Consider the following 22,359-nt stretch of genomic DNA (forward strand, 5'->3'; position numbering starts at 1 on the left):
CGTAAGCCACAAAAATTTGGGCTAGGCTTATAAATGCCTTAGGGCAGATAGCCTAGTATAAACCTATGAACCTATGAACCTATGTGAAGAGAGACATCATGGAGCTCTAGGAATATGTGTCCCTGGCTGGTATGAGCCTAGCATTGAGCAGCCATTTACCTTCTCCAAGGAGGATGCCACAATATGAAAAAAAATGAATGACTTTAATAATTAGCTTAGTTTCTGGTGTCATTTTAATTGGGTGCAATATTTGTCAACATGGAAGGAGATGGTCAACAGACCATGCTGCTTTGCCATGGATAGTATGCACCTTTCCCCTCTAGGCTTTCAAATATTAGCTAAAACATTGGCTTCCCCCATAGTCCCTTTTTTAGGCAATGCCAAACTGAAAGCACTTCTGATATAGCAAATCAAACCAAGAAAATCTAAAGGCATTACTGCTCAATGCTAGGAGTCTAAACAAAAAGCTCCACTCCCTATAAGCTCTCACCCTAGAGAATGCTGACATCTACATACACATAAACGACAAAATCAGTGTGCAAAGCAGTCACAGCCCTTAAGGCCAAATACAACACCAAACATACTTGTCATAGGTGACTCCATAGTCAGACACACTGACGTCCCACTCACCAGGCTGAACAAGGAGAGGGTCACAGTAAGCTGCCTATCAGGCGCTAGAATCCACCACATAACAGAAGCACTCGGGTCGCTCCACGGCAAGTACAAATATGACACAGTCATTGTCCATGCTGGTGTGAACGACCTGAGACGTACCTCCCTGGACTACATGAAAAGAGACATAGAGGAGCTCTCTGATTAAGTAGCCCAGGCAGGTATGACCCTGACCCTGAGCAGTATCCTTCCTTCACCAAGAATGATGCCACAATATAGAGACAAGATGATCAGCTTTAACAATTGGCTTAATGTCTGGTGTCATTCAAAGGGGATCCAATGTCTGTCTGCCTGGGATGACATGCTTGACAAGCCATGCTGCTTGAAGGGACGGCTTGCACCTGTCACCCTGGGATTCGGATATTGGCTAAGGCTCTTGCCACCCCCATAGTGCCTTTTTAGGCAAAGCTCAAATTCTAAACCTACCATCCTAGAAAACAAAATGGGAAGAAACTGAGGGTAATGCTGCTCAATGCCAGAAGTCTAAATCTCAAAATGCACGCCTCGAGGCCCTTCTCAGTATGGAGAACATCGATGTCTGTGCTGTAACTGAAACCTGGTTCAAGGCTCCTGAGAGCACCCGGCACTATTAGGTTTTACCTCATATCATGCGTTCGCCCCAAAACCCAGACCACACCACAAAGGAGGGTGTATCCATAATCATAAAGGATACCCACACCTCCAGGTTGGTGGCAACGCAAGCGGAAACCATTCAGGTGCAACTAACCATAGGCAAAACTGCTCTACAAATTGTAGCATGCTACAGGCCACCGTCTCAAACTCAGGAACCCCACACAGCCTTCCTGAAGACACTGGAGGGTATAAATGTATCTCCAAACACCATCATATTGGGTGACTTCAACTACCCGAATATAGACTGGGAACATTACTCAAGCCCTAACTTTCTAGCCCAATGGTTCCTGGAGTTCATAAATTCAAATGCCATGGAACAGCTAGTCACTGTTCCCACGAGAGGAGAAAATATACTAGATCTCATTATCACAAACATGGGGACAAAATGCTCCACACCGGAAGTATATCCCTCATTGGTGAGATCTGATCATAAACTAATCTCACTGGAAATCCACATCCCGCCCCCACCCCAAACAAAAAAGACTACAGTGAAGAACTTCTCTAAAGCAAACTTCACACTACTCAAGGCTGGTGTGATATCCTTCAAGGCCCCTGAGCCAGTGGAAACCACAACCCAAGCTGCGGAAGCCCTTACAAATGCCTTCTATGAACACCTCCAGGACTGCATGGATCAGGCAATCCCAAATAAAACCAAGACTCTTTCCACAAAGGGCAAACGTCCAGTCTGGTGGACCCCAGCCATTAACAAACTTTACAATAAGAGAAGAAAGCTATTACATGATAGAACAAAATCCATAAAGGAAGTCACCCTGATCATTATTAGTAAAAAATCGAGCACTCATAAAATCAACTAAGGCCAATTTTGAGAGAAAAATTGCCATGGATTCAAGGACAATCATAAGGCCTTTTTCAGCTATGTTAGGAACCTGGCTGGAAACTCCCAGATATGCTCAGAATTAGTCCAAAATGATACAAAAATCACTGAACCCACAGACATTGCCAACATACTGGCAGACAGGTTCAATGCAAACTTCACCCCTCTCCCCTAAAGGAGAGATAACTATCCCAGCGGAGTGTAGCCTCCCAGACATCTCAAATGCGGTGAAAGCTGCTCTCTCTAAAGCTAAAAACACAGCATCAATGGGACGGATGGTGTCCCGGCTGTGTGCTACATGAGCTAAATGAGGAATTAAACCCGCACATAAGGCAGCTGTTTAATCTCAGCCTTACCACAGGATACGTGCCCAAGGAGTGGCGTACGATAACTGTGGTCCCACTCTACAAAGGCGGTGCCTCTATGGACCCTGGTAATTACCGCCCCATAAGCTTAACGAGTCTAGTCTGCAAAGCTATGGAGAGGATCATAATGGAGCTCATAAACAAAGATATAGGGGACTTGCAGACATTGGACCTGACCCAGTTTGGCTTCGTCAAGGGCAGATCATGCCTTTTGAACTTGGTCAACTTCTTCGAAACAGTCACCAAGGCCATTGATGAGGGAAAGGCAGTCCATACAGCCTACCTTGACCTTGCAAAGGCTTTCGACACAATACCCCACTCGGGTATTGTAGAAAAACTAACCAGCTTAAATGTAAACCCATATGTCACAAGATGGGTTGCAAACTGGCTTAAGGACAGAACCCACAGGGTTAGAGTTGCTGGCGCTATGTCAGACTCCAAGCAGGTCACAAGTGGTGTCCCACAGGGCTCGGTCCTTGGCCCCCTATTGTTCGGCATCTACTTCTCAGAAGTACAGGCCAACATGGGAGGACTTTGGTTGACAAAGTTTGCAGATGACTGTAAACTGGGCGCCATAGTGGAAAGTGCATCGGACATGGATATCCTTCAGAAGGGACTCACGGAAACAGATAGCTGGTGCCAGAGCCATGGCCTGAAGTTAACGCCAAAAATGTATAGTCATACCTTTCGGGAAAAACAAGGTAACCCCAAGCTACCATATAGGTGGCAATCCACTAAGCACAGAAGAGGTTATCAGGGACCTGGGGACCCAGGTTGACAGTGGCCTTTCTTTTGACACTCACGTTGCTAAAGTGGTTAGAAAGACCTTCTACATTGCCCACCTGATCATGAAGGATTCACATCCAGATCTAGTGAGGTCATTGTTCCCTGTACTCTTCACTTATCAGACCAATGATCGAGTACAATGCCCCATTTGGGATGTATCTCACCCGACATCTGCAGCAATTGGAGAGACCCCAAAAGTTCCTCACCAAAAGGATAAAGGGACTCCAAAATCTGTCATATGCTGCCAGATTGAAGAAACTCCAGCTCTATTCAGTCGCATACCGTCTGCTCAGAGGTGACATGTGCCTGACATACAAGGCCATGTCCAACCCGGAATTAATGGACATGCTCCACCTCAAAAAATCCACCAAAACCACTAGAGCAAGCGACTTAAACCTTAGCACGGATATAAATAGGACGTGCTGGAGGGATAGATTTATCACTCGGAGACTCCCTATGCTATGGAATAAAATCCCGGTCCATGTGAGGCAGAGCACCTCGCTGGCTCTGTTCAAGAGAAATCTTGACCTGTGGATGGGAGATCGTAGGTTTACCCCGGGAATCATCTCTGTGTCACTGCTGGACAGAGGCACAACAAACTAATGGGTACAGTATTTTTTCATATAAGGGGTGGCGTAAGCCACAAAACTTTGGGCTAGGCTTATAAATGCCTTAGGGCAGATAGCCTAGTATAAACCTATGAACCTATGAACCTATCTGCGTGGTCACTGAGACATGGTTTAAAGCCCCAGACAGCACACTGACAGTCCAAGATTTTAATGCCTTCCACACATATAGACCAACCACTACAGAGACAGGGACTAAAGGTGGAGTTGTCTCAATTTACATCAGAAATAAATATACCTCAATCCTGGTCAAACATGATGCACTTGAGCTACTCCATGTTCAAATTACCATAGGCAAAATCAAATACGACTTCTTTGCAGGCTATAGGTCCCCTTCTGTGATTCAGGAAACCCATACCATGTATTTAAACTTATTGGAAACACTCACCTTCCAACCCAATAAGATATTCACAGGCGTCTTTAATTACCCCACTATTAACTGGGAATCCTATATGACACCAAACATACAGGCACAGAGATTCTTGGATTTTGTAAATACAAACTCCCTGGACCACACTGTCAATACACCAAACAGGGGTGCAACCATACTTGGTCTGGTTCTCACTAATATGGGAGAGTTCTGCACACCCCCTAGGGTAATGTCTTCTCTGGTAAGGTTTGACCACAGAATGGTCTCATTTGAAGTAAAAAATAAAACTTGGAAGCCCAGCTAAACCTGGAATATTCAGGAACTGCTGTAAGACTGACTTCCTGCTGTTAGGTGATAATCAGCTAAAATCTGAAGCCCCCATAAACCCTGAGAACACTGCTGCCTATGCAGAACTGTTCACAGAAACCCTATACAAGCATAATAGTAGCTGCACAGAGGCAGCTGTACCCACTAGAAAGAAGTACAGAACTAAGTAAAAAAGCAAGCCACCCTGGTGGAATCACAAAATCAATAGGCTGTATAACAGAAGGCAGAAACCGTGGCAAAAATTAAGAGGTGCAACACCCAGCAGGATAAAAGCACTCTCATCAAACTAAACAAACAAATCAGAGGACAAATAAAGTCTACAAAAAGCCAAATTTATGTAAATTTGGCTCCCAGGCCAAGTACAATCACAAGGCAACCACACTTTGAGAGAACATGGGCAAAATTCTTGGCTAGGCTTAAAAGGGCCTCTGGGCCAATAGCCTAGTGTCATCCTATGAACCTATAAGGCATTCTTTAGCTATATCCACAACCTCAAAGGGAATACAAAATTGTGTGCAGAGCTCATTGTAAATGAAGCCATCTATACTGTGGCAGAAGATAGAGCAAACTTACTCGCCGACAAATTCAGCTCCATCTTTAGCCCTCTGTCAACCTTCCCTCAGGAAATACCATCAAATATAACTCCTCCTGCTATCACTAGGAAACAGGTCCTTAATGTTCTCTCTAATGCCAAGAACACTGCATCAATGGACCCAGATAATATTCCAGGATGTCTTCTAAATGGCATGAAACATGACCTATCAGGCCATCTGGAATTGCCATTTAACTGTAGCCTCCAAACAGGTTTTGTGTCTCATGATTGGAGAACAGCAACAGTCATCCCTCCGCACAAAGGTGGGCAATCTACAGACCCTGGAAACTACAGCCTCATGCTTCTCACTAGTCTTATATGCAAAGCCATGGAAGGAATAATCATGGAAATTATAAATAATGATATAGTAAACCTCCAGAGACTGAATCCTACCCAATTTGGCTTCATCAAAGGCAGGTCATGCCTATTCAGTCTCGTGGACTTCTTTGAGTAGGTCATCAACGTAATTGATGACTGTAAAATGGTTCACACTGCCTACCTTGACATGTCCAAGGCATTTGACACAATACTCTACTCAGGCATTGTTGACAAACTCAAGAAGTTAGGTACAAATGCATATGTCACCTGGTGGATAGCCAACTGACTCACAGAACCCAGGAAGTTAAAATTGGGGAGTCCACCTCTACAAAGAAGCCAGTCACAAGTGGAGTCCCTCAGGGATCAGTCCTTGGACCGCACCTTTTTGGCATTTTCTTCTGTGAAGTCAAGACCAATGTAAATGGTCTCCTGCTGATTTAAAGTTGCAGATGATTGCAAATTAGAATCTGTCATTGCATCCCATATTGACACAAATGTTCTCCAGGAAGTGCTGGCACAAACAAACAACTGCTGTCAGAGCCATGGACTAAAACTAAATGCCAAGGAATGCATAATAGTATCCTTTGGGAAGGCATCCACCCCTGGTAACTATCATAAACACCTCCCTTAGAGTTGACCCAGTAGTCAGGGACTTGGGGACACATATAGACAGTAATCTAGCCTTTGACCATCATGTGTTTACAGTAGTGAGGAAATCATTCTACATTGCACAACTTATAAACAAAGATATGTCATTTAGGTCCAAGGAAGTCATTGTTCCCCTGTATTCAGCATTCATTAGCCCTATCATTGAGTACGGTTACCCCTTTGGTATGTACCAAACCAGGCATATCCAAGACATGGAACATTCACAGAGGTTCCTCACTAAAAGAATGCAGGGTTAAGTAAAATGTCCTATGCAGACCGCCTCAATGCCCTATCCCTGTATTTTGTCTCCTACAGGCTGCTGAGGGAGAAATCTATGCTTGGCGTACAGGGCATTGTCAGACCCCACTCTGATGGAACTTCTGCATATCAGCAAAACAAACAGCACCATAATTACCCATTCAAAAGACTTATACCTTTCCTGTGATATAATGACTGTGACAGTTCAGAAGGAGAATAAAAGCAGGAAGGTGGAACAGAGCTGGGAAATCTCATGGCAATGGCAACTGAAACAGAAACCTCCTTAGTTAACCTAGAGAGAGAGAAATACATGACGTTTAGAATAAATGCCCAGCAATATTGGCAGCATGTCCACAATAATACTGCACACTCTGACACAAAGGAAATAGCTAATACCCTAGCTAAACAAATTTAGTGCAAATTTGACACCACCTACAGTTATAGCTATTCCACAGATTCTACAATCCCAGCCCCACTATTTAATTATTATTCAGAAAGTTATTACAGCTCTCTGAAAAGCCAAGAACACTTCATACATGGCTCCAGATAGTATACCTGATTATCAATGCCAAATGTGGCCTATTGTAACCTCTACTTTACCTCTTTAATCTAAGCCTGTACACTGGTTATATTCCTGAGGTCTTGAAAACAGCGAATGTAATGCCACTACACAAGGATGACCCAGTCATGTACCCTGGTAACTATAGACCCATTAGTCTCATTAGCCTCACATGTAAGACTATGGGCATGTTATCTTGGATCTCATTAATCTGTACATTGAAAATAATATTAACCTTGGACCCTTACCAGTTTGGCTTTGCCGAAGGAATGTCATGCCTCTTTAATCTCATTAATGTCTTTGAAAAAGCAATCAAAGCAGTGGATAGTGGTTATGCAGTACCTACAGCTTATCTGGACCTCTTCAAAATCTTTGATACTATTCTCCATGCAGGTATTATTGACAGAATTCTATATTTGAATATAAACCTTCATGTTGTGCATTGGATAACTTGTTGTTTGACAGGTCCCATGTAGTTAGTGTTGTAGTTGCCACTTCTGAAAGCACAATGCTACCAGTGTGTACCATGTGGCTCTGTCCTATTTGGCATGAAGTTATTTCTTTTTAAGTCGATTAATGGACAAATTCAGGCCAATAAAGCCAAACCCCACTAGCTGTGGACATGCATGTTTCAGTCTTCTTGTGACATCATCAGAGAGCATAAGTGGACTGCACAATTTCTATTTCTATTCTTATTATAAGCACGCTGAAGATCTAGGAATACCAGAGGAACAAATAATGGAATTCTAATATGGGATATTTGTTTCTAACCTGACTGCCAAACAGAGAAATAGCCCATGTCTTACTTAACTTTCTGCTTAGGTAGCACTCTGGGGGTTCTTCACTACCTGATATAACACAAGCTTTAACCCAACTTCAGTTGCATTGGTATGTAAAACAAAAGTTTTATTAAAGTCACTGACAGTCAAGACTAGTTATGAATCTCGTATAGGTTTTAAGTTGATGAAAAGTCTCATCTGTCTTTATTATCCAACTTATCTGGTTAGGGACAAGTCTGTCAGAGGATAGGTTGCGGTAGCAAAGCTGGGTATAAACTTTATAGATCTTCTGCTTCCAAGCATGCTTTCATTTGTGAGTCAGAACTGAGATATAGGGTGATCTTTTCATCTGTGATTTCTTTAAATTTTCATTGCTGATTTACAAATCTGTCAGGTCACAAATAACTTTGTCAGTGTATTGACGTGAAATGGAAGGTACAACCCCTTCACCTATGAATACAGGTATAAGGTGTTTCTTTGTTTTCTATTCCTTTCTCTACTAAAGGTAACTCATCCCAGTTATTGTCTTCTGCTTTTGGCTTTAACAAGTCAATTAGTTTTACTACAGTAACCACTGCCTCTTTAAGTATTTGTGGTTAAAAGAACTGTTCCTGACTAGTCTTCTGTGTTTATACTACAGAGGCAACTCTAGAACACCACTTAGGTTTCCTTTCTTTTCTTAGTGAGTTTATTATCATGGGTATCTCCCTGTCTGTCACGCCACAGACAGCCTCGGTTGCTTTAATCATTGGAATCTTTTGGCAAGGTTCCATATGATGTTCTATGGGTTTTACTTTTTCAGTTCCTGTGCTTACACTCGGTCAGTCTTCCAGAACAGATTACTTTAACAGTCTCTCTGTTAAATCCATCCCAAAGTGTACCTCACCAATGAATAAACCAAGTAAAAGTGATGATATCAAGGTTACTTAACAACTGTTTTTTTTTAGTTTCTTTTGAAGTTTGTACAGTCAGACATTTCTTTGTATCAGGACTGTGCATTTTAACAGTGTGCCAGGCTGCTTTTGCCCCCTCCCATTTTAACTAGGGGTATATTCATTACTGTGTAGACTTAGTGCATCAGGTTGCCTTTACCCCCACCGCCATTTTAACTATGGTATATTCTGATCACAGGTATTCTAACTGTGCTTGTTCTCTCATTAATTTGCAATTTGATGTTTTGACTTGTTATGAAATCATATGTTAAATTACATATCAAAGCTACAGAGTTTGAATTTCTATGTCTGTTAAAGGATACTCCTGACTACCTCTATGACACAAATTACTCATGCTTTCCTCCCATCATCAGTTTTGTCTAAAGTCAGTGTACCTTAACAAGGGTGACCATTCTCTAAAAGTCTTGAACCTCCTTCAGTTCCTTTCTAATTAGTTGAAATCAGGTGATTTACTTACATTTACTAACAAACCATTTACCTTTTCATTATCTGCATGTTGGTTAAAAATTGCATTTTAAGTACAGCATTCATATTGTTAAATAAATAGTTTTATTAACGTACACCTTCACACATCTAAAAGAGAGTATTTTGGTGGCTGGAAGTTTTGTTGCCACTTTTGAAAGCACAAACAGCACTGTCCAAGGCCAAGAATACAGCTTCTGTGGGACCTGACAATATCCCTGGCTATGTTCTACATGAACTACAGAGTGAGCTGGCACCTCACCTGTCTGCTCTGTTCAATTACAGCCTCAACTCAGGCTTTGTCCCTACTGAATGGTGCACTGCTACAGTCATCCCTCTCCATAAAGGAGGAGTGACTACAGACCCTGGGAACTATCGCTCCATTAGCCTGAGGAGTTTGATATGCAAAGCTATGGAACGCATCATCATGGACCTAATAAACAAGGATATAGGAATCTCCAAACACTGGAACCCACACAGTTTGGTTTTGTGAAGGGTAGATCATGCCTGCTCAACTTGGTTGACTTCTTTGAGTCAGTCACCAGAGCTGTGGATGAAGGCAAGGTGGTTCATACAGCCTACCTTGATCTGCCCAAGGCCTTTGATACCATTCCCCACTCAGGAATCATAGAAAAACTCACTAAGCTAGGCATCAATCCCTATATCACTAGGTGAGTTGTAAACTGGCTCATAGATAGAACCCACAGTGTGAAAGTAGCTGACTCCAAGTCAGAATGCTGACTAGTCCCACAGGGTTCAGTCCTGGGTCCTCTCCTGTTTGGTATCTAATTCTCTGAAGTCCAGGCAAACACAAAGGGACTCTGGCTGACAAAGTTTGCAGAAGATTGCAAGTTGGGAGCTTTTATTAACTCCGCAAGTGATGTTGACATCCTACAGAATAGCCTCACTGAGACCGGCTGGTGTCAGAACCATGGCCTTAAGCTGAATGCCAAAAAATGTGTCGTCATCCCCTTTGGGAAAAACTCATTTCCATGAATTACCACATTGATGGTAGTTCACTGAACACAGAAGGCATTATAAGAAATCTGGGAACACAGGTTCAGCAACCTCTCTTTTGATCACCATATTGCCACTGTGGTCAGAAAGTCCTTCAATGTGGCACATCTCATTACTAAGGGTTTTGCATCCAGGAAGAAAGAGGTCATTGTCTCCCTCTACTCTTCCTTCATTAGGCCAATCATAGAGTACAATGTCCCATTTGGCATGCACCTTAGTAGACATCTGCAACAACTGGAGAGGCCACAAAAATACCTCAAAAGTGGATCCTAGGCCTTAAACACTTGTCCTATATGGACAGACTCCAGAAACTATTCCTTGTCTCATATCACCTACTTAGAGGCAATCTCTGCTTGACTTACAAAGTCACGACTGACCCAGCTCTGTTAGAAATGGTACATCTAAAGAAATACCAATCCCTCTGCACTACATGCTCCAGAGACCTCAATCTCATTACCACAATCAACAGAACACACTCGAGGGACAGGTTCATAACCCAGAGACTTCCCATGCTATGGAATAGGCTTCCCATACATGTCAAACAGAGCACCTCGCTGACCCTCTTCAAGAGAAATCTTGATGAGTGGATGGGAAATAGAAAATTCACCATGGGGATAACTCCAGTGGCTCTACTCGACAGCGGCACTGGGAAGTAAGGTCGGGTGGCATGATACCAGGGTAATCCTATGGGCTAGGCTTGTAAAGGCCCCCGGGCAATTAGCGTAGTACACACCTATGAACCTATGAACCTATGAAGAATGTTACCAGTGTGTACCATGTGGCTCTATGCTATTTGGCATAAAGTTCTCAGATCCTTCAGGCCAACACTCCTGATCAACAGCTTCAGGCTTCCTTGCTCAGGTTTAAACACTGGTTCATTAGCTAGTAACCTTTCCGCTATCATAGCCAATATATCAACATGCTTAAGCTCCAGTGCCCATTTACGCAAGTATCTTAGGAGTGCCCTTCTGAATTTATGACCTGATAATATCAGTCATTTTACTTTTATTGTTCTAATCTGGTTTTAACCATAAGTTTAGAACAAATTTTAGGTCAAACATTTGTGTTCTTACCATTTGACTTTGATTAAATGTCTAGTTATGATATTTAATTGCCCGTGTTTCCGGAGACATATACCCCACCAAGCATTTTTTTTTTCCCTTTTTTTTCTTTTTTAATTTTTGATTTTCCATTTAATCAGCAACTTCTATGTCAATATATACTTTAAATAGTTTACCTGTAAACTATGAAGTCATTTTTACAGTGACACCTGGTAGTCCTTTACTTCTTCTGGTTATAAATCCTCCCAGAGTTTCTGCTTATGATTTTGGAAACTCTTTTTCCAAGACAGGTAAAAATCTCTGCAATTTTGTGATACAGCCCTTGTTTCACCAGAATTTCAACACGTCTTATATTAGGCTTTGATACTGCATGCTGTAATGTGCTGAATATATGCACCATCAATAAATTTTTACCATACAATATGGTGCATATATACACTACTTCAAAGCAGAATCTCTAACAACTAACTAGCGCTGAGCCACGGTGCTTATATTTTAATAGAAAAAAAATATTAGGCAGTGTTTATGCTCAAACCCAGGTTTTGTTGGTTATTTTTCACAATATTAGCAACATCACTATCCCTTCACATTTATTTTACATCTGTTCTCTTTCACGTTTGATGGGAGTGCCATTATTTAGTCCCACCCTCCATTTTAACCATGTGCCATAAGAATGCTCAGCCAGACATGGAAAGACATCAGTTCCCCTCCTTGGAAGCCAGCATATTAAATATAGGTAGAATTTTATGTTTTGATAGTTCAGTGGATTATTGTGAGGAAGCTTCCATTGAACTTTTGAACACAGTAAATGTGTAAAATGCTGAATCCGAAATATTGACATATTTTGTTTCTTCATGTATATCACATACATAATTAACATGAAATTGAACATAATAACAATATATGTATTTAGTGTTGTACTGGGATAATGATACATATACATATAACGGGTCTATATTATAACATCGAATCTTACAAAGCTCGAATGTTATAATATCGAACCCGTAATGTCGAACGCTGAAAACAGCGAAGGTGCAGGACACCAAATTCTTTCCCAGGGAAAGAATTCTGTGGGCCATTACTGTGGCTTCGCTGTTTTCAGCATTCGATATGTTGGAGCGTTACGGGTCAGGTTCAGGTAAGTATGCGATTGTGTGTAGATTAGGGTTAGGGGCCGGGTTAGGGAGCGGGTCAGGTAAGTGTGCGGTTGTGTGGACGTTAGTGTTAGGGCACGGGTCAGGTAAGTGTGCAATTGTGTGTAGGTTAGGGTTAGGGGGTGGGTTAGGTGAGTTAGGGTTAGGGCACGGGTCAGGTAAGTGTGCGGTTGTGTGTAGGTTAGGGTTAGGGAGCGGGTTAGGTGAGTTAGGGTTAGGGTGCGGGTGAGGTGAGTGTGCCATAGTGACGGACCTTAGCGTTAGGGTCGGGTTAAGATAAGTGGATAGCTAGTAGTGTATGTAAAGTTTAGTTTAGGTTTAGGTGTAGGATTTTAAGTGTATGTGTGTGGATTGCTGTTTTTTGTGTGTGTTTGTGTTGTGTGTATGTTTCTCGGAATAGCAATTTTTTTCCCTGGGGAAAAAAAATCGCTATTCTGACTGTTCGATGTTTACGGATTTCGGTGTTTAGGGTTCGATATTATAACATTCGATCTTTGTAGATTTCGATGTTATAATATAGACCCCATATAACACAGGATTATTAGCGAACTTGCTTTGAATGTTATTTACCTTTAAGATTATTCCTTATTTTCCCTTTAATTCACCTTTCACTTCCTAATTAATAGTCTCTTTTCTGATATGTTCCACTGTATATTAAAACAGATTTAAATATACAAATATAAACAGTTATGCTTTTTGACATGCGTTGCAAAATAGCATGACCATTTGCTATGTGTAGTAAGACAAATTTGTGGCGTAAATTAAGTTGTGTATGGGCTTCTTTAATTATCTTGTTTTTGGTATTCTCCTTCAACTAGCATACATTAATAAGAAATCTCGGTATCATCTTGCCTTTTATGTTTAACCTGGCATTCTTATTAACTACAAATCTGTATAAATGTTTATATGCTTGCTCATACAGAAATATATCTATAGCTGTACTAACTTCCTATTCTGCCTAGGATGAGAGCGAATTTGGTCAGTTGTGATTAGTGTTTATCCTGGTTAACAAATGTTTAATTAACTAACTGACTGACTGCCTAACTAAATAACTAACTAGCTGAGTAGCTACTAAAGCTTGTCATTGGATAAGTCCTCCTCTATTAGTAAATTTATCTTTCCATGACAGTTGTTTATTCATGTTGTCAGCTACTTTTTTATAAGCATCTATTGGCATTTTGTAGCACATGGGTAGAGCAGCAGATTGGTGCAGAATTTAGCATTGCTGCCTGACTGCACTTGGTTCTCTGTTTAATTTTCTGCATGGTGTACTGTTTGTATAGAGTCTCTATGTCCTCTGTGTGTCTTCATGGATTTTTCCAAACGATGCAACCACATCCCAGATATGAACAAATCATTAAAACAGAATCCTCCTAATGATCTGTGGGTGTGCCTGTGTATGTCAGCATTTGCATCCTGAACTTGATTCTCATCCACGATTGGTTCTCTGCCTTATGGTCACTGTTTTTTGTGCTTGGGACCAGTCGATATGTACCCTGAATAGGATACTGAGGTAATTACAAATTGAATGAAATTCCACCATCCACCTAAAGCACATCTAGGTAAAACAGCCTATGATGTGATACCAAAACACTTAGACTATTACCTTCTTTATTTCTACTTGAAGAATTTCTAGAAGAATCATTACTACTCCTGCTTTCAGTTAAAGAAATTATCCTAATCTGTGGCATGAACTTGGCACTGACTATACACCAATGAACTTGTGGTGAAATTATTCTAAAACAGCACTTTATTGCTTATTAAACATACTTCTTCTTCAGGGAAAACTATTATCTCCATAAAGAAGAAGAGAGTAGAAAAAAATCATCATAGCGTTTTCCCCACAGCTCAAAGTGGAGCTGCAATAAAGAGACAAATCCTGATACATGTACAAAATTAACAATTCCTGCAAAACCTCCTGCCAAAGCAACAATGTAAATTATAAACATTCCTTGTTAAAAGAAACCCAAATTGAAAATTGGTACATATCAGACTACTGTCAGGAACAGTTTCATACCAGATGATGTTATCTCAACTACTGTTATGGCCATTCACCTTTGGTGCAGAAGGCTGTGGGTTCTATTCCCGTACCAAATAGATGGAATGGTAAAAGTACTATGCAGCATAAGGTGGATGCTACATTCCTGGTTGTGTCACACTTTGGATGAGAAGTTAAACCAAAGCCCCAAAGGTGGTAGCTCAGGTGGATGTAAAGGATCCTGCTTCACCTATTATAAATTCACTGATGCCCTGTCCAAATTTCTACTAGTAGTAGAAATACCACCTTGGGCCCACCATGAAAAGAGGCTACTAGCCTAGTGGGATTAACCCAGTCAGCAAAGGATAAACAAATATAGGCCACTAAGGCTTTTCTCCATTGGGTGCTGCACTCCCACACACCTCTATGTTGTTTTTCTAATTCTGAGGTCATTGCCGCCTTGAGGCAGTGACAGAGCACCTCTCTAAGTTAAGTTCTTTCTGGAATTTGTATATTTGAACTAATTATTATTCTACAAGGTACATGCCATTAACTAAACTAAATTTGAATTACAACCTAGATACTTTATAAATAGGCTTTTAGAAGTGTATACATATACATTCAGATTTCTAGTTTAATTAATGGCATCTACCTTGTAGAATGTTGCTTTAAATTGAAAGTGCTTGTTCACACCAGAAAAATGCATTGGTTGGTTTTAATCATGTGTCTCAGGAGGATATTTAAACCTAGAGTTGTTTTTAAAATGTATTAGACATCTGAAGAAGTGGGGTTACCCACAAAAGTGCTTGTGCTGAATAAAGATTGTTATATTAGATTATACAGGGGTCTCCTAGTCCTGGCGTTTTGCTTTTTATTTTGGATCTGTTTTGTGCAGGACAAGTGAGTTCTGAAGCTTTGGTGGCAGTCTTGTGTTTTTGCTAATTATTGTGGAAGTTTATCAGTGCAAATAATCATCACTGGGAGAACCATGTATGATTGTTGTTTTAGTAAAACTTTTCTGGCCCATTCAGATCAGACCATGTCATTAGTTATGAAATATTAAACTTCCAGATGGTGAATGAACTTTGGCTAGCATCACTGTCGTGAAGAGCTTCAAATCTGATAGGAAAATCTGATGACTATGCACCCACATTCATTGACGGTTTATATAATACGTTGGTGGGCTGATCAAGATGGACCAGTTTTGGCCACAAGAAAGGCCAAATTAGGAAACAGTACAGAGTAACAAGTACAGAATAACAAGAGTACAAAATGTTAAAATAGATCACTTATTCAAAGAATGTACCTTGGTATTCTTAATGATATGATGTTGTTTGCAGCAGTATATGTAAATATAATTTTAAGAGAAATGCACAAATCTGTTTTGTCCCCAGGTCTAAAAATGAGCTGAATCAATTTTAGCTATCATACAATGTAAGCTAGCATCATGAAAGCAGCTATTTTAACATTTAGCAATACAATTCACCATGTAATTTACAAGAAATTAAACTTTTGTCCAGATGGCAAGTCTTTGGAAACCTTAGATTTTTAGCTTGCAAATGTATAAACAATGCTTTCACTCCTTAAAATGCTAAAATATCTCTCTTTCTTTGATATTTTAATACTAGACATTGCAAAATCTCCAGTGCGCATAATAATTTGTATATTGTACTTGTATTAGCATGATGTCAAGATGTAAGTCAAGTGGTAAGGAAAATAATGTCACAAAGCAAGCTTGCATCATAACAGAAGTGACAGAACACCAGATCTTCTTCAAACATCATAATTGTGGCTACAGTTGACAAAGAGTTTAAAAAATAAGATGTCACTATAACCATATATTGCTATTAGGTCTGTTCAAAGGGAATGAAAAATCATGTTCACTGATAATTTCGTTATTTGCAGATTGCTTGGTAATGCTGGTGTATAAAGACAAGTCTGAAAAGAATAAGGGACATAAAGAAAGAAGCAGTATAACTCTGCAGGACATTTGTGGCCTTGAGCCAGGCCTCCCCTATGAAGGTTTAAATAACACACTTGCAATAATCTGTCTAAATCAAGTGGTTATGGTTGGATTTGAACACAAGGATGTTATGATGCGATGGGATATATGGATCCGTTATAGCCTAGGAGAAGGTAAGACTAAAATCTGTTTACATTATATTTTATTTTTTGATTGTTAATTTGGCAAGTGGACTAATCTGATGACCTTTTCCAGCTATGATCTGGGCATAAGACAGACAGACAGCTAGCTAGACAGTTACAACACGTTCTGGACCAATTTTATAAGCTTGGCATTACAATGCAGTATATAATTCTGCTGAGTTATAATGCTCTGTCTAAACCTGCAGCTATCTTTCCTGAACCATCATGAGTTATTAATCTTGAACTTTGTCATTCGTAGTGTAACCATTCCTTGCTGAGTCAGGTTTTGTCCCTAGCAATCTCCAGTTTTGCTTTGCACAGAAAATGCATGACCTTTAGTGGTGCTCTGTATATTGAATAAGTAAGTTTTTGCAATCTGTAAATAAATGAAAACAATACTGTAGCTTAAGCAGACCAATCCAGTTTCAAATAGAAGCAACTAAGCAATAACATTATTCATGTGATGCAAGAACAAGGGATGTCATGTACGCTACCTGTAAATTCTATGCACATGCATAGAATATGCATGTCATGTACACCACCTGTAAATTCTATGCACATGCATAGAATATGCATGTCATGTACACCACCTGTAAATTCTATGCACATTTGAATTTTGGTTTAACATTGTTTTCTTCTTTTTATGAATCATTTCCTATGGACAGGTAGAATGATAATTACATAAAACTTCCAGTGAGTCACAATCGACTTGTTCTAACCTTGTTCATTCTTTTGTTCTCATGTATGCATATGCAAGCAAAACATACTGCTGCAGTTACAAGAGCTATTCTGCAAGCTGGTAAGCAAATGAATAAAACAGAAATGTGGTTTTCTGCTGATAAGAGAAATAAGAAAACACTGCCCCATAAATATTAATGAGTATACGTATATACCACGTGTGCTACACATGGTTAATTTCCTAAAGGTCCTAGCTTCCTTTCTTTACTATTAGTGAGGAATTCATTGATAGAATGATATATTGCTGTGTAATGTGCCCATAGTAGTTATGTGTTTCAATCCAAGCAGACCATATTGCTAAGGTGCTATTTACAGTGTAAGAACTAAAATATTCTTTGTTTTAGCCACATACTTTTTATTGCTTTTGTGAAGGCAGTTTTTACTTGCAAAGTGTGAATGTTGAACCTGGAGTTGTAATACATTTGTACACAACATGTTATGAATATAATAATAAAAAGCAGGAGTGTATAGCAGGGAGAAACCACAAGTAAAATCCATTTACATTTTTTTACTACAGCCTGTTTCAAAATAGTTTAGAAGTGCATGCTGTACTTCAGCAGTCCTGAAATAAACCTGGAATTTTAATATAGTTGTATTTTGATGTACTAACAAATGAAAAAGGACATTGTCGCAACAGTCCTGTGAGCAAAAATTACAACAGTGTGGAACACGCAAGACTGTCATGTAATACTTTTACAGAGGGATGCTGTATTCATTTATCCACACAAATTACATGACATGGAAACTGTATTAACTGAATTGCACAAATGTGCACTAGTGAAAGTGATGTCAATATTTCCTTTTTATCTAGAGAAAAATGCTCATTGAAGTAAAAAAGCTGTTATGCCACTCTTGTGAGCAAACACTGCAATACTGCACACTACTTCAATAGTCTTATGATGCTGGCATTTGCAAGGTTGAATGCTGGATAACATTCAGCTGTGAAAGCATGGCATCTGGAGACTGTTTTTCATGTAGCCATCCAGGGAAAGTAATATATTTTGTCTTTGGTTTCAAGATGAAAATATTGCATGTTGCTTCCCTGTGACAATTTCTTTTCTTTGCAACATGTATGATGACTTCTCAGTGTTTCTTCCATGAATGATGATCTTATGCAGGCCATATTAATTCTAGCACAAAAATGCACTTGTAAAAAAGATGATAATTGAGGAGCATCACACAGCAATATGGTCCTGATCTTTTCATAAGAGCTCAAGTCAGGTAACTGACAGAGAGAAGTAATAGCCAAAGACAGACAAGATGAATATTTAATTTTATTTGCATAACTGTAAATATTATTTGTTGCTATGTATGCATGCAAATGTAGGAACTCAGATTTGCAGTTAATGTTTTCAATAATAAAAAATAAGTTTTAATGCTGAAAAACAGTTGACCGTGGAAAAACTTCATACAGCATTATGGTGTTGATGGTTTGACAAGTATTGTTCTCTGATACCTGACAGTGAGAAGTAAATATAGAGAAGATGAGTATTTCAGTTTGTTTTATGAGATTACAACTGTTGTTTGATGTAGTATTTGAATGTGTATATAATAGCTCTCCCAGTTATGGTTTCATCTTTTTTAAATAATAAATCCTGTTTACTGCACATACAAAAAACATTCATCGTATCCCAGGAAATCAATCTATAGGGTTATTGTCCTGATAATTTACATAGTTTTCTGATAACAGATAATGGGTAATAATAGCCAATTTGGAAAGCAAGAATATTTAACTTAATGTTGTATACTTACAACTATCATTTGGTGCACTAGCTGCACTATGCCGTACTGCTACAAGAAGTTGCTGAGAACATTGTTCCCTCCTGTTCTGTATGATGTATTTCCATCCATCCATAACCCTTTTTTCCCATGGGGTCAGAGTATCACTTTAAAAGTGACAACCATCTAGAGCCAAGTTTACACTGCCGGGTGGTTAGCCCTGTCATGGTAGTTCATCAACACCACATACTTGCTCGGATCTATATTATAACATCGAATTCTACAAAGATCAAATGTTATAATATTGACACTGTAATGTCGAACGCTGAAAATAGTGAAGGTGCAGGACACCGAATTCTTTCCTAGGGAAACAATTTGGTTGGCTGTTTTTGTGGCTTCGCTATTTTCAGCGTTCGATATGTTGGAATGTTACGGGTCAGGTTCAGGTAAGTGTGCGATTGTGTCTAGGTTAGGGTTAGGGGTGGGTTAGGTGAGTTAGGGTTAGGGAGCGGGTCAGGTAAGTGAACGGTTGTGTGGATGTTAGTGTTAGGGCGCAGGTCAGGTAAGTGTGCGGTTGTGTGTAGGTTAGGGTTAGGGGGTGGGTTAGGTGAGTTGGGTTAGGGCACGGGTGAGGTGAGTGTGCGATAGTGACAGATCTTAGGGTTAGGGTTGGATTAAGGTAAGTGGATAGCTAGTAGTGTATGTAAAGTTTAGTTTATGTTTAGGTGTAGGATTTTAAGTGTATGTGTGGGGATTGCTATTTTTTGTGTGTGTTTGTGTTGTATGTTTCTCTGAATAGTGAATTTTTTCCCTGGGAAAAATTTGCAATTCTGACTGTTCGATGTTTTTAGATTTCGGTGTTTAGGGTTCAATATTATAACATTCGATCTTTGCAGAATTCAATGTTATAATATAGACCCATTTGCTCACACACACTCACACCTATGGTCAATTTAGAGTGTCCAATTTACCTACTGCATGTCTTTGAAATATGGGAAGAAACCCAAATGAAGACAGGGAGGACATGCAGACTCCACAGAGAAGGCACCCTAGCTAAGAATTGAAACAGGGCACCTCTTGCTGTGACGTGCTACCATGTACTTCCATACTGCTTACGAATTTAAAAACAATGGGGGCAATCACATCAATGCAGTACATCTAAACTGAACATTCTTATTCTCATTTTGTTTTTTGCCCTCTCTTCCCTTGCATGCCAACATAAACCGCCTTACACACAGGTAAACTAAGCTGCCACCTAGGATTACATTTGGCTAGGGTTGCTGTGGGCTAAACCAATTTTATCAGCCCAGTCTTGTATTTCTTCAACATCCTGCTGATTTTTATTTCCACTCCTACTTTGTAATCATCAGCATACTTCAGTGTCCAAAACTTAGGACAAAAGAAAACTTGTAAAAAAATATTAAACAGCACTTGTCCCACAACTGAACCTTTCCGTACTCCATGATTGGTACCTATACAAGGAAATTGTTTACCCGTTAATATTATGCATTTTCCATGATCAGATAACCAGTTCTTTAGCCAAGTAATTATGTAATTATTAACCCTTAGTCTCTTTAAACTTGAAACTATATGTCAAAGTTGCACTGCTATACATGCTTAGACTTCATCCTTTGAAGCTGAAACTGAAATCTTGAAACACATACACTAATGAAGTTACTGTGCTGTCTGCTATATTATTAATAAATTGATCTGACATATTATCTGGTTCCATGGAACTTTTTTTTTTTTTACTTTATTCAAAAACTTCAAGGCAATATATATTATTATTAATGATGGAATGTTTAGTAACCAATCACAGTAGAAAGTTGAACAAAACATTCATTAAAAAAATCATTAGTTGCTTAGCCATAACTAATATACCTTTGTGCTCAAACAATCCAACAGGTGAATGCAATTTTTTAAATGTTTACATAATTAGAGAAGCAGTTCTTTTTATCTCTTATATTTAACAGTGAACATTTATACCTCTGTTTCTTTACATGTAGAGTCTTTTTTCAGCTCTTTCGTAACTCTTCTCGAACTCTGCTTATAAAATTTAGTTCCACTCATTTCAGATTTATGGTGAATTAATCTTTTCTTTCTCCATAATCTGGTTAGTTGCCTAGACCATGGTTTCTTGCTTAAGTCCCCTTTATTTATTTATCTTTTTAAAATTTGATTATTCATCAAATGTTTATCACAGATTTCCTGTAATTTATTCCTGGAAACATGTCCATAAGTACAGCCCCACGTTTATGTATCTGATAGCCTACGAATGCACAGCTACACTGAAGCCTAAATCCCCACATGTATGTGTTAGACAGCAGATGCAAGGAAATTTGCCCATAACTGTAAAAGAAAGGTAGCAAAAACTTGATATAGTGTCCACAGCTGCAGCAGTGAACAGCTGTGCAATACTTGCAATAAGCATCAGTTTCAAGATAGACAGACAGACAAGCAATAGGGACAGCATCGACACAGTTTCCACACTGCCCCCCCCCCCCCGGGATATGTTGTGTTAGCTGCCTAAGTAAATAGCCTTTATTTTCAACATAGCTCTGAATAACATAAAGAGTAACACCAAATGTAAAGCATCCAGACCGCCAACAACTCCACACACTGCCCGTTAAAATCAGAGTTGTTGGCAGTCTGGACATTTTACATTTGGTGTTAATTTCTGGTTTGAGTGGATGATTTTAATGTGCAGTGTGTGGAGTTGTTGGCGGTCTGGACGTTTTACGTTTGGTGTTAGTTTCTGGTTCAAGTGGATTGTGTTTGGAACATAAACAAGTAAGTTAAGTATACGCATTGAAAAACAGAGATTATTGCAGATACATACTATACAGTTCAAGCCTTTCCTGCCCAACTTCAGCTTCCCAATGCAGGATGTCTTCATGGTGGTGGTACAATACGGCATCATACTGGGCCTGCTTTCTTCACTGGTTCTGAGGATGCCAGTAGCCTCATTAAGCAGTTTATTAAGGTCATACCATGCATCCACCTTACAAAATGGATCCTGATAGGGACCCAGCAGATGCCTCCAGAACTGACTATGCAGCAAGCATTACCTTGCAGCCTTGGCTAACCAGGCAGGAACTCTCCAAGGGATATTAGTGTCAGCAGCCATTGCAATGAATTTCCTATAACACATGACAGTGGTCTGAGATTCACTCTGCAAACATGAATTTTGAATTGACAATAGTTCAGCTACAAAGTGCAAGGCTGCACAAGACTTCATTTGTGGTGCATCAGCAAATGTCATTCTTATGCCTTATTGAATACAGAGATTTATTGATTGGAATATGCTTACTTACTGTGGAAGGTGGTATTTATTTGTGGATTAACAGATGATCTGCTATTTTAA

At 39.6% G+C, this 22,359-nt stretch overlaps 1 protein-coding gene across 1 annotated transcript in view; it reads left to right on the top strand.

Annotated features, from left to right (window-relative positions):
- DOK7 (docking protein 7) overlaps positions 1 to 22,359 on the top strand; it is a 949,191-nt gene that overhangs the window by 142,215 nt on the left and 784,617 nt on the right. Inside the window, exon 3 of the mRNA XM_044072729.1 lies at positions 16,299 to 16,529. Coding sequence (XP_043928664.1) covers positions 16,299 to 16,529 — 231 coding nt within the window. The remainder of the gene's footprint in view (positions 1 to 16,298; positions 16,530 to 22,359) is intronic.

This window comes from Protopterus annectens, chromosome 5.part0 (assembly GCF_019279795.1).
Source record: "Protopterus annectens isolate FY-2018-M chromosome 5.part0, PAN1.0, whole genome shotgun sequence".
NCBI classification, from domain to species: Eukaryota; Metazoa; Chordata; order Ceratodontiformes; family Protopteridae; genus Protopterus; species Protopterus annectens.